General features: G+C 37.7%; 1 protein-coding gene across 11 annotated transcripts; it reads right to left on the reverse strand.

The window, feature by feature from the left end:
• Positions 1-1,057: 1,057 nt before the first annotated feature.
• Positions 1,058-6,691, reverse strand: Srx (Sulfiredoxin). 11 transcript variants are annotated; one of them, XM_067781383.1, is made up of 4 exons: positions 6,472-6,691; positions 6,300-6,368; positions 6,074-6,234; positions 1,058-1,404 (listed from the first exon to the last, which is right to left on the reverse strand). In XM_067781383.1, exons 3-4 carry the CDS (start codon positions 6,215-6,217, stop codon positions 1,192-1,194), a joined length of 357 nt encoding a protein of 118 aa, XP_067637484.1. In that variant the 5' UTR covers positions 6,218-6,234; positions 6,300-6,368; positions 6,472-6,691; the 3' UTR covers positions 1,058-1,191. The 11 variants fall into 11 exon arrangements, with proteins under 11 accessions (XP_067637484.1, XP_067637478.1, XP_067637479.1 ...); XM_067781377.1 differs by having other exon boundaries at positions 6,074-6,237; positions 6,353-6,389; positions 6,472-6,690; XM_067781378.1 differs by having other exon boundaries at positions 6,353-6,412; positions 6,472-6,690.
• Positions 6,692-13,726: the final 7,035 nt, after the last annotated feature.

A 13,726-nucleotide genomic window follows, 5' to 3' on the forward strand; every position in this document is an offset into this window, starting at 1 on the left:
AGTCAAAAGAAAAGGTTGATAGGTCGAATGGGCCAAATAAAGCAAAATCAAAAGTACCTGCGAGAGAAACACTGGAATCGACAAAACCTAAAAGACGCAGGAAAACGAAGCAACGAACTTCCGAGAAAGAATTCGAGGGTAGTTTCAAGCCAGCACGCACTACTGTTGTGAAACTTCCAGACGATAATGATGATGCGAAGCCAACCCGTCAAGCGCAAGCTCTACGAAGTAGTTCATTGGCCATGCAACAGAGTGCGAGGGAACGATCCAGGATAATGAGTAGTAAGATGAAACACAGGTACGACAAGGGAAGGTTTTTGGAGGGAGATTTGGTACTGTTGTACAACCCTCACCGGCGGAAAGGTGTTCCTTCCAAATTTTGGTGCAGTTGGGAAGGCCCGTACAAAGTTGTAAAAAGGATCAGTGATGCCATCTACCGCATACAAACAATTGGGAAACCACGAAATAGAAGGGTGGTTCAATTGGAGAGGCTAGTAGCGGTTAGATCGAGAGATTCGTCTGATCGGGACGATCAGACTTAGGTGGAGGGCAGTGTCACGGATATTAGCATCACTAAGCTATACCATCACTAAGGCGATGCTAACGCCATGTTAAGCGGTATTTACGTCATTAATCAAATCATGTATACACATATATAAGGCAGCCGAGAGATGTCACACACAGATGCATTTACTTATACGCCTATGTGTGTGCGAGAGACTGTAAACTACAAAAACACATACATCTGAGAGACGCTGAAAAGTAGACAAGTGTAAACAAGTAGAAACTATATGAGAACTATAAACACACGAAATAGTTGGTAAGTTCTGGAAATAGAAGAGCCTAGATGTATGCAGCGTAAACTATAAAAGCGGCGCAAGCGAGTAAGAAGTAATTCAGTTTGATTTGAGTTGTCAAGCAGTTACGACTAAGACGATATCTAGCGAGCAATAGCAGTATTATTTTGAAAGTCAGTTTCCTTTAAGCTATCAGTTTGGTTATTAAGCTATTCGTTGCACAGTTTCAGTGTTATTGTGAAGTATTTTAATAAAGGCAATTTTTCCATTATTCAATATTGGAGTTATTTATTCAACATTTTAGCGATACGAACCTAGCAAAAGGGCAAATAAGAGGATTTGCAAGCAAATTCGTTACAATACAGAATACATTAATTTTTATACATTGTGTTATTTATTTTAGATTTTTTGGAGTGCTCGAACCCATATAATGGTATAAGTCTTGTAGCGTAGATTGTACCAACTTAGCCTTTATAGTATCACGTTTCAAACGCCTGTGAGCCTCATACCTATGGCATCCACCAAAGCTGTAATAATAATCTCCACCTTCACTGCCCTTAATCCATAAAATGTCTATTGGAGGTACCTCGTCCTCCGATTTTTCATTCTACTGTCAATAGAAAGAAAACAAGTACTATAAATGTTTGTAGGTTTGTATACGACACATGCACATTAGGGTGTCCCAAAAAACTATTTTTGAATACGTAACCCCTTATTTTATTAGATTATTTCCGCTGTTTGGAAAATCCCAAAGTGCGGAGGCATGAACCTCAGTCGCGGTACATATTGAAATAAATTTTTTTTCTCTCATTTTTTCTTTGCTAATTGTAAATTTTAGGAACGAAATAATTATCTATAAAGCTTTTTGGGAAATAATGTTCATACTTTGCTATAATTTTATATTTGTGATCTATACCGGACCTACTTACAAATTAGTGACGGGTTATGTGAGACTGGTTACGCGAGACAGCTTACAGAATAGCAAATTGTCTCAAAACTGATTTTCACCCCGAAATGTCTCTAATAGTGACTAGAGACGGCTTACTGAATTAAGCTGTAAAAACCCCGTCACATGAGCAGTTTTTCACATAGATGCGTTTTACTCAATCTTATGCATTATGAGTAGATTGCACGTAATTTGGTGAATGGTAGATTGAGCGAATCCGTCGCTCTGGCAAGGCAGAAACTCTCCCATCTAGGTAGTGTGATATGCAGTAAAAAGCCTGAAGACATACTTAGATACATCAAAAGCCTCCACATACAAAATTAGGCTGAAAGGTCATGCACAATAGATCTGCACAAAGGTCGCAGTGATTCCAGGCCTAATAATAAGATTTAGCGACACTTGCGCCATCTGACATGGAAAAGTAGTCAACTCCCAGCTTTTGTTGCAAGCAAAGCATAAGAAGAAGAATTTGAAATTTGATTGGCTAGGGGTGCTGGCACAGTGAATATTTCCCACTCATTGGTAACTTTTCTAACATTTCTCGCAGTTAAAACTGCAATATAACAAATGAATACGGCACAAAATATGTTAGCACGTATTTTTGTTGTATAGGGAGAATGTTTATAGCAGTGCTTCGCGAAATTTTGTATGTGAATGGGCAAGGCGAAATGACCTTCAATTGCCAAGTCTGAAGTTCCTTGTTGTTGTTGTAGCAGTGTTTCGCCCCATTCAATAGGTCGGTAGTCCAAAGAAACTTGCTGTTTCAACGGGGGTGGACCATAATGAGAGGGGTGTTATTCGCGTTGATTCCACAATACAGTTGACGAGATGTTTGGTGTCATGTGGGGACACGTTACAAGCAGGACATATGTTATGTATGTCGGGGTTGATTCTGGATAAGTAAGAGTTTAACCTGTTACAGTATCCAGATCGAAGTTGAGCTAGAAAGACTCGCGTTTCCCTAGGGAGTGTGCGTTCCCCTTCTGCAAGTTTTGGGTATTGTTCTTTGAGTACAGGATTCACCGGGAAAGTCCTGGCATAGAGGTCCGACGCCTGTTTGTGGAGTTCACTGAGGACCTGCTTGTGTTTTTTGGCTTCATACGGCTGTGTTCTCAGGTGCCGTATTTCCTCATAATGCTTACGGAGATGACTCCTTAAGCCCTTGCGCGGTGTTGGCTCATCAATCAGATGTCTGCTGGGATGCCCAGGTTTCTGGGAGGTAGCCGGACTACCGTAGCCATTTTCCATTTTTCGGGAATGACAAAGGTGGAAAGGGAGAGGTTAAAGACATGTGCTAAATATTTGAAACCCTCTTTACCTAGGCTTTTAAGCATCGGCATGGCTATGCCGTCTGGGCCCACTGCTTTGGATGGTTTAGCATGACCGATGGCATCCTCAGCCTCTCTGGCGGTGATGGTAATTGGGGACGCGCTGAATTTATGTTTATGTGCGTGTCTGTTGGCCCTCCGTATATCTTTGTCGACCGTAGAATGCATTATATATTGTCGCCAGAAAGCGCTCGCGTATTTTTTCGCATCCGACAGCACTTTATCGCCAAAGGCGATGGAAACTTTGTCATTGTGCCTAGACGGATTCGATAGGGACTTTACGGTGGACCAAAGTTCACCTACACCGGCAGAGAGGTTACAACCGCTTAGGTGCTCATCCCATTTCGCCCGCTTGTGTTCATCCACAAGCAATCTGATGCGTCGGTTTATATCCCTTATTTGGGGGTCGCCGGGATCGAGCGGTCTTATAAGGTCACGTTCTCTCGCTAAATTTTCCTTCATATTTATAAACGCAACATTTTGATTGATTGTGACGATGTTACTGGAATGCATAAACTTGTGTTAAAGGCATCCATATGAAAAATTGCATTGTGTAGCAGCCTTAAATTTCGCAACAAAATACGTTATTATAGATTGAGACAGCCCAATATATGTACATGTACTAGAATGTGTGGATAATAAAGGCCCAAACACATTAGACTTTTACTTTTAGCTGCTATATTCTTAATCCATAGTCATTTGGTTCAGAAACGTCGATATTAGCTGTGTTTTTTAACACGCGCGTATACGTTTCGTTTGCGCGTGTTAAAAAACGCCTATCTTCGCTTAGATAATGCTTAGGAGACCCATCTAGCGGCTGTGGTAAAACAACTAGCTACAGCAACAGGGTGTACCGAAAAGCGGAGACGCAACGCTCTGATGGCCATAGGGTATAACATATAGCTGAATCAGTTGCGATGAATTGTGGACACACATATAATACATAGAATTAGTGTACAGGGTGAAACAAAGACACATATTTCAGTTACATCTGAGTATAATGCGTATTGAAATTTAGTAGGACAAAATTTATGCGCAGCAATTTCAGAGGTGTATTTATAGTTTGTCTCTTAGCAGTCAATATAAAGTTTAAGCGTAAACGGATATACGCGTGTTAAAAAACACGGCTATTATGAACTTTAATGTTGGATATTACTGTATTAAATGATATTTTTAGGAAATATTGACATGTTCGGGAAAAAAACTTTTGGTTATCCCGGGAAGCCACAGATTTAGTTCCTCAAATTTCTTGCATTTACTGAAAATCTTGAAATTTCGATCGCTTTTCAATTTAGTTTATTTGTATATATGTACATGTGTTTAAGAAATAGTTGTTTTTCATTTTTCCAAAGAGGATAAATTATCTCTTATTATATCAATCAAATATATTATCAATCTGCTACTCGTAGCCATTTGCTCGATATTTCCTATGAGGTAGTCGCTGGTTTTTTTTTTGGCGAGATGTGCATAAAATGTCTTCTATACATTATCGTGGGGTATTTGTGTTTATTTTTCCGATTGTATTTAATTTAATAACTAATTCTCTTTCCAAAAATCACAGTTGCATAAGGTGCCTACGCCGCATGGATAAATGAGAGACAATTCAAAAATGTCCCTCATAGAAAACATTCGGCATACATTTTTTTATTTCCAGCGTGTTACTCGCCACTCGTAGCAGACTTTGATATAGGCAAAGAGGATAAATATAATAAGAGCCAACAGTCTGCTAAGAGTGGCGAGTAGCCCGCTGGAAATTAAAAAAACTGATGCCTAATGTTTTCTAAAAGGGACATTTTTAATTGTCTCGCATTTATCCATGCCGTGATTTTTGGAAAACACAGTCGGAAAAATAAGCACAAATACCCAACGAAATGTATAGAAGACATTTATCCACATCTCGACCAAAAAAAACCTGCAGTTACCCTAACCAAAAACATTACGCAAAGTAACGAGTGACGTCTCTTATTAAATTTATCCTCTTTGCCTATATGACACTACTTTATTTTCGTGTATGTTTCCTTGTACATATTTTATATTCAATTCTTTGTTGTACTCCCTCCTAATACGGCTTCAGTACTGGTGTAAGTGTGTAAGCTATTTTTCAAAAAATAAAGAAAATGCAATCTAGTTTGTTTAAAACAAACGTGCCAGTTATTTTTTTCTGACAAATCAATATTTTGTTTTAAGCTGGGTGCGAATTGACCTAAATTTCTACCTAAATAGGGAAAACCCTAAATCACTGGAAACTGTCATAAGGCAGTGCAAAATAAAAATTTTGAATTTTTATGAAAATACTTTTCAACCTAAATTCAAGTGTCAAATTTAAAAAACAAAAATATTCTTGATTTTTCATTTTATTTTGTTTTTAATATTGTACATACATATATGCAAATAAATGGTTCTTGTACATTCAATTTAAGTAAAATATCGTTGAGACAGCGATGATCCTTGCTGCGATTAAGGTCCGATCGATTGAACGTGGTGGTGAGCTCAAATTTATTCAAGCTTATGTTGGCGACACAACAATTGGATCCTGATAATCAAATATGGATCACAATCTGAACATATTTGGCAAGCAAGTGGACTAATTGACCTAAAATAGGAGGCGTGTCAACATCACAGTATTGAATTCGAGATTGTGGCAAAGGTCATTGTGTATGTGCTCCACTATGTCCGGCAAAAAAGCCTTATACAACGGAGCCACTGCATTTTCTTGTACTGCTATCCGCGGACCTTAATTAACCTCTGTTCTTTTTTCGTATAAAAAGGCGTCAAAACTACCAAATTTCCCGTATTGTAATTATTTTTTAAAACAAAAACATGTCAAATTATTTTATTTTGTGGACAATATTGGCCCCTCTTTCTCTTGTTGGAAATTGTTTTTGTAATATGGCTTTTCGATAAAGTTTCGTCAGTTTGGAATCCAAGCAAAAATAAAGTAGTGTCATATAGGTATTAGCAAAAATATCACAACTATAAAAACAATTTATTTGATAACGCACCTTAATTGTTTCCATGAGTGATTGCACTTTTGCCTCATCCAACACTGATGGAATTGGTCTATGTATAACACTCATGGGTACCTGATGCACTTCCGCTATAGCAGCTGAGTGTACACTTGTATTTTCACCTGCATTGGACACCATTTTCAGTTCGAATCTTCCTGCTAGCAAATGTTTGATTAACATGCAAATAGGATTTTGTGGAATGATCAAAGTAAATATGTACGAGCTCTTTTTTGTTGTTGAACTTCTGATTAGCGAGCTTATACGTCTACTCACATACAATGTTGTACGGCTAATGAATGACATTTTTTTTCTGGATTATGAGTAACGTCACATCTTATTATATGTATATTTATAATTTGATTGATAAATTGTTCATCGTAGTATATATTTACCTATGTTCCTTTATATTGTTCCTGCAATTAAAATATTTTCTTTTGCCACAGTGCACTTAAGTAATTGCTGGTTGGCCACGATGATGAGCCATTAACTTTTGGAAAAACAAAAAAATGTTTTGATTTGTCGGTCATATGTTGTGGCGTAAACAAGTTGGCTAAAGGCCCTGACAAAGTTGACATAGTTATGATGCTTTAGTCATAACCATATTTTCACTTAACCATATTAACTATTGGCATCAGTTATTTGTACCTTAACCTAAAAAATGTCATAATGGTAATAATTTTCAACAGGGCTCGACCGTGAAATCGCGTCCAAAAATAACCGCATCTTGATCTAAGTATTAATAATCCGAAGGCGAAAAAAAGTTGAGTGTTTAAGACATTTACGAAAAACTGAAAAATCATCCGAAATCGGGGTGGGTATTTTTGCGCAGAAAACTTCTCGGAGCTTTGAAAAAGTGGACGGTGCCACGCCCACATATATGGGTATGTGTCATTTACATCCATTTGGGTCTCGCAGATGATCGCACGGTAGTACGATGATACATATACATATATCTTGCAAAGAAATGAAAGAGCAAGTATTTTCCTAATAAAAATGAAAATGGGCCTGTGGCTCATGAGCATTCAAAGTACTCACCCAGTACTTTTATGTCTATATAAAATATTGAAAAAGTGAGCAGTGTCAGCTCCTACTAGAAAATATTTTAATTCGCTCTATTACCGTATTATTTAAAGCAGATATCCAACATTTGGTAAGAAATTCCAAATATCGATTAAATTGAGTGGTATAGGCGGAGGGAGTAGAAATAAAATTCAAAGTAGGAGCAAGAGTGAAATTGGAGGTAGGAATGAGAGGGAGTGAAAATAAAATTTAAGCTCGCTATATTTTCTTTGGTATATATTTTCTGTATATGAGATTATTTAGGTGGGAGTGAGGGTGGATGTAAAAATGAGAATGAAATTCCCAATAGGAGTGAAACAAAAATTTAAACCCTCTATATTTATGTTATTGCTTAAGGGGGTATACAATATTTGAAATCGGGATTTTTAACTTGAAGCTAGTATGTGAAAACGGAGTCATTGGTCGGAAAATCTAGCCTTAACAAAATAATATCCCCTAACTTGGAAAGTTGAATCAGTCAACTACGTTCCTTTGACTGCGGCATATCTGCTGGTGTGGGCGAGTTATGGCCAATCGGGCCCTGTGTAACCAAGTTAAATAAGGAAGGCAGTTGGGAATTTTGTGAAAATGGTCTAGCATCATTACATTTTCAAACTGGTGTAGTATATTTACAAACTACACAAACAAAATATACCGCCATGCATTTGCTGCATCAATGAAAACACGCTACTCAAAACTGCGTAGTTTATATTTACTAAATTCCAAATCAATGTGAACATTTCAACAATATAGCTTAGACGTGATGAAAACCACAAAAAAAGAAAATAAAAAAATAAAAATAAAAAATTTTAAGTTAAACGGTTTTATTGAAAACAATACTTACATTAAGTTATAATAATACTAAAAGCTAGAAAATAATTAGGTAGGTCCTAGGTACTAGTCATCGCACTCCTCATCAATCTAGGGCGTTGATCAGACAATTAAATAATAAATGGGCGCTTGAAATTTCTAAAAATGTGAGGCGTAGCATAACCTCATTAAGGTTCTGTTGGTCTTACTTATGACTATCAATAGAAATTTGACGCGTCTAACGCTTTTATTTAATTGTCTGATCAACGCCCTAGATTGATGAGGAGTGTGATGACTAGTACCTAGGACCTACCTAATTATTTTCCAGCTTTTAGTATTATTATTACTTCATGTAAGTATTGTTTTCAATAAATCCGTTTAACTTAAAAAAATTTGTTTAATTATTTTATTTTCAAGTTTTTAGTCTTTATTTAATTCCCTATTATTTCTCATTCTATTTAGTTCATTTAGTGACTCATTATTACAAGGAATCCTTCCTGAAAATTTGTTACAATCTAAGTCCTCAATAAATAATCCTTCCAAAGATTTTATTCGACTCAGCGCCACGCATGCTTGTCCCTCCTAGAACTCCACAGTATTTTGATGTCACATCTGCCGGAGTGTATGTAATATTTGTTCCAAATATGAGCCAAATCGGACCGCAAATACGATTTTTTGAACCTACCGGCGATTTTTTCATAGGTCGCTTTCTATGCATGTAAGTATTATGTGTTCCAAATATGAACCAAATCGGACAACAAATATGATTTTTTGCAATATTTCTATCCATGCGCCACCTATCGGAGTTTTTTCTTATAATTGCATTGTCATCGGGTTCTGGATTATATTCCCAGTTTCAAGCTTGTAGCTTATCAGGAAGTTACTTAAATTTTAATTACAAAATTCGTAAACAACGCTCGCTATTAAAAATGGATTAGCAGCCAAGCAACTTTAATACCTTAAATTCACAAAAAAAAAAAAAAAAACCGAATCTTGAAAAATTTTAAACATTTTTTATTACATAATTTTTTCACCTGGCATTTGAAACAGGGTTGGCGTTTGGATGCAACTGTATCTATTTGGATACATTTTTAATTAGTGGATACAAAGATACAAAAATCTCAAAATTGTTAGGCTGGAAGCAAAGGGGATAAATTATAATAAGAGCCACCCATTTGTTACGAGCGGCGAATAGCTCGCGGAAAATCAAAAAATGTAAGCCGAATGTTTTCTTTGAGGGACATTTTTGAATTGTCTCCCATTTATCCATACGGTGTAGGCACCTTATACAACTGTGATTTTTGGAAAGATAATTAATTAAAAAAAGGGCAGCAAAGCGATTGGCTGTAAATGATTTGTACTCATCCCACTTTCCTTTTTTAAAGTTTATAGAAGTGCGGTTTTCGGTGACGATGAAGCGAAATAAGTATAGGCAGGTGGTCAGATGCCAATGTTATCATCGGCTGCCAGTTGACGCAGTTGACGAATCCTGTGCTCTCGATTGATATATCAGCAGTTTCTCGCCATACGAGTAGGGGCGTCTCCGTTTATTGTGCGGAACGTCGTTTCTTCTGTTTGATCCGCCAGCATCTCACCCCTGCTGTCCGCCTACAGGTTTGAATGCCATAGATCGTGATGGGCATTGAAATCGCCTAAGATAATGCGATTATCGCCAGACAGTAGTGCACTGATATTAGGGCGGTATCCACTGGGGCAACAGGTGGCAGGAGGGATGTAGATGTTGATGATTTCTAGGTTTACATCGCCTGACCGGACAGATAAGCCGTGACGTTCTAAGACACTGTCCCTGTGGCCGATGTCGGGATTAAATACGCGAGATCGCCTCCATTTCCACTCTCGCGATCTTTTCTGTGGACATTATACTCAGAACAGGTCTGCAGAGTAGATCTTGCTGTGAGTTTAGCCTCTAGAATGTTTAACTGGAGAATTCTGAAATGCAGCGGGGGAGACGTCGTCTCTCTAGGGGTAAGTGACGGGTGACTACGCCAGAGTTGAGGGACGCCAGGAGGCAAAGGCGCGCTGAGGCGTAGACTGCCCTTGGGCGTGAACAGCAAGGAGCCACAAAAGATTTATAAAAGTTACGAGGACGTCCTCCTCGGCAAACGCAGGACCGGGGTCAAGAGAAGGTCCCGGATTGGATTCTATACCTTCCCGGAGCAGGAGAGTATGGCACAGTCCCGCTGCAAGGATCTGCTGGGAGGATGACAATTTGTGGGAGGGACGCAGCAAATTAAATGGGGTTACAATGAAATGACAGCCCTTGGTCGGGAAGAATCCCGAGTCGCTCCGGTACATAGAACCGGCTGCCTTGGGAAGAGTCCTGGTTATAGTCTAGTTGAGGGGTCGACTGCTAATACGCTACCAAAAATATCGAGAGGTGTCAAACGACGCGTCTTGCCATCAGTATTAATAAGCCGAAGGCGGAAAATAAAAATTTTAGGTCGTTCAAAAGATATTAACGAAAAACCGAAAAAAGACCCGCGGGTACCTCCGAAACCAGTGGTGGTATCCATAGTATTTTTGCGCAGTACACCTTTCCGCGTTGGCGGCCTTCGGCCGCGCTTATAAAAATTTACCCTGTGTGAGTCCAAAACCGTTTTGGATACCAAAACTATATCCGCACAAACACTTATGTTCACAATTTTTTTTGTGGGTACCACAACATTACAACAACCACATGAAAATCGCCAACTTCAACTGCAAATATCTCCGGACAGGGATAAAAAGTTTCTTTTCCGCCTTCGGATTATTGTTCTCGAGATTAATACGCGTCTTTTGACATCTCTCTCGTTATTTTTGGTAGCGTATTAGGCAGGGCATTTTTTAAGGATTTTTCACTAGGTGGCCAAAAGAAAAATATCTCCTCGACATGACTGACCATACCGGTCAGCTTTTGAATATTGCCATTTTTGGTCAAAAAAAAAAACATGCTGTGGCAACCGTGGTTGTGACTCACTCATACCAAACCATTTGCAATAAAACAAGTAATCCCAGGAATAGTTATTTTTCATATCCAACTTATTACATACTTGGCCAAAATTTTTTTATTATATGCTGACAAAAAACCCTCGAGCACGTGCAGAATTTGTAGAATTTATATATGTCACGGAAGTCGTGAGTACCTATGTTCTTTTCCATATAAATCCTCATTGATAGTATATTTGATGAACTATCATTAGAGTTGGGATTCTACCGGGTATTTACCATTTTTATGGGTAAATACCGGGAAAATACCCGGAATATTCCTTTTTTGTATCTTTTTTTGCGTATTTAAAAATCGTTTGAATCGAGGCTGCTTGGAATTACAATTCAGCAATTAAATTTATACGCCATTTGAAATTAAAAAAATTTCGTTTTTATTTTAAACAAACAACCCAGCAAACACTCGGAGTCAACAATTAGTCTGAAAGGAGTCCAAACTTTGGATCGTTTGCACTCGTTTTGAACTCATTTAGGAACCTGAAGCGAATGCTATATGCTTATATTTTGCCTCTAACATAAGTCTTATACAGACCTTCTTCCGATATCATATATGAGCCTTATTGGCGTCATATACTGCTAATTTTGAGCCTTTTAATGACACTACTTCAGGGCTTTTAGGAAGAATTTTTGACATATATCCGAAGCGGAAAACATAGGGGAGAATGTCATAAAACTCACATGAGGATAAGATAGAAATGAAATAAGTATTAGTTGAGTTAATTATTTATTTAGAATAAATTGTCGCAGAAAAATTTCAGAGTTTTTTTCCGGAGCTGCCTAGTTTACTAATTCTAATATTTTTCGTTTGTTTATAATTTCATCAAATCGGAGTCATAAAAGACTCTAAGGTGATAGCATTTTTGAAGCTTTTGAACCATATTAAACTCCAGAACTGTAAGAGAATATTTATAAGGGACACATATTTACCCAAACAAACAGGCTCACGGCGCTCATAATTTAAGAATCCGAAACGAATCCAAAATAAGTGGGCAATATAGGAATCAGAAAAGCGTCGAAACGCGTAGGAGGGTAAAAGAAAATTTAATTTTTGCCTTTTATTTAACGGCCTAAAAGCTCCTAATCTTGCATGCAAAAATTATCATTTATCAACTATTTATGTTCGTCACAGCGAGTCTGGAACAAATTTTGAAACTTTGTTACGATCACTGTTCATTTTAATACAAAATGAATTACATTTGTACATTATTTTTACCCTTCCTATTCTTTTATTGTATAATAGGCCGGGTCGATTTATGGGGAGGCAAAAAAATCGCCCATTGATCTGTGAAAATCATATTCTAGGGATCAAAATAAGAAACTTTGCCGAAGGAACCATACCTCTAAAACGAATTCTGATGCCCCCCCTTTGGGTCGAACTTGCAAATTTTGAAAAATCCCACTTTGAAATGCCTATGTTTTTTTTTTCTTTTTGGAGTTTATTTTTCTCTTTAGAAATTTATTTAGTCAGAACATATGTAAATGAAAAAATGAATTTAACTTAGTAATAGAAAAGAAGTTAAAAAATTATTAGAAATTAGCGTTTTTACAACCCCCTTTTAAAAGCAAGGCATCACTGTGATGCATTTGCATGTCGTAAACATAGTTGTGTGGGTTTTTTATTCAACCATTTTAAAAAATGAAGGTATCACTGTGACACAATTGCAGATCGTAAAATTACTTGTGTTGTTGTTTTTAAGCCACCACAAGACACAGCAGGTAGAATTAAAATTGCCCCTACCCAAAAGTTCGACCCAAAGGGGGGGACATCAGAATTCGTTTTAGAGGTATGGTTCCTTCGTCAAAGTTCCTTATTTTAATCCCTAGAATACGATTTTCACAGAGCAATGAGCGATTTTTAAATCGACCCGCCCTATTGTATAAGCATCTTTTTTAGGCTCAAATGATTTACGTTAATAGGCTCATATAGGACGACCATTGCAAGAAGGAAATACATTGGTTTCGGCCTCCCAAATGAGCACATACCGGCTGTAAAGGCTTCAATTTAGATATTTTTCCGACTCTTTTTCGACTCAAAATGTTTACTGGGTAAACTTAAATATTTGCAACGGCATGCATTATTGGCTAAATATTTTTGAAAAACGCTGGATTACAGATTAAAACTAATTCAACCGATAGCATAATGGATAACTACCCACCAATATAGGACAAATTGGATACATTTTGGAATGAATTTGTGTGTTGGTTTCCCATATTTTCCAAAAGATTATTTTTACCCTTAAAAATAAATAAATAAATGTAAGGCGCGATAACCTCCGAAGAGATCTAAGGCCGAGCTTCTCTTCCAATTTGCGTCGTGCTCCTCTTGATTTTCCCTACAAATTGGCCGGACGGGACCTACATGATTTTATGCCGACTCCGAACGGCATCTGCAAGGCAGATGAGTTTTCACTGAGAGCTTTTCATGGCAGAAATACACCCAGAGCGCTTGCCAAACACTGCCGAGGGGCGACCCCGCTTAGAGAAATTTTCTTCTAATTGAAAAACCTTATTTCTAAAATGTTTGATGTTGCTTTGCCCGGGGTTTGAACCCAGGCCATCCGGTGTGGTAGGCGGAGCACGCTACCATCACACCACGGTGGCCGTCGTGGGTATTTATTTTGGGTAAATATTTGGGACTTTACCCATTTTTACCATGTATAACCAATTTACCGTGTATTTACCATTTGGGTATTTACCCCTTTCCCATATCTAACTATCATTCATTCGTTGATAAATTTCTTCGATTAGTACCAAAAACTTCATTAGAATTAGCAA

The sequence above is a fragment of the Eurosta solidaginis genome, chromosome 4 (assembly GCF_040869045.1).
Source record: "Eurosta solidaginis isolate ZX-2024a chromosome 4, ASM4086904v1, whole genome shotgun sequence".
NCBI lineage: Eukaryota > Metazoa > Arthropoda > Insecta > Diptera > Tephritidae > Eurosta > Eurosta solidaginis.

Coding starts and splice junctions, on each gene's coding strand:
- Srx (XM_067781373.1), bottom strand. CDS start 6,382: ATGTCATTCATTAGCCGTACAACATTGTATGTGAGTAGACGTATAAGC. Junction 1,405..6,073: donor CACTCATGGAAACAATTAAG/GTGCGTTATCAA, acceptor TATTGACAGTAG/AATGAAAAATCGGAGGACGA.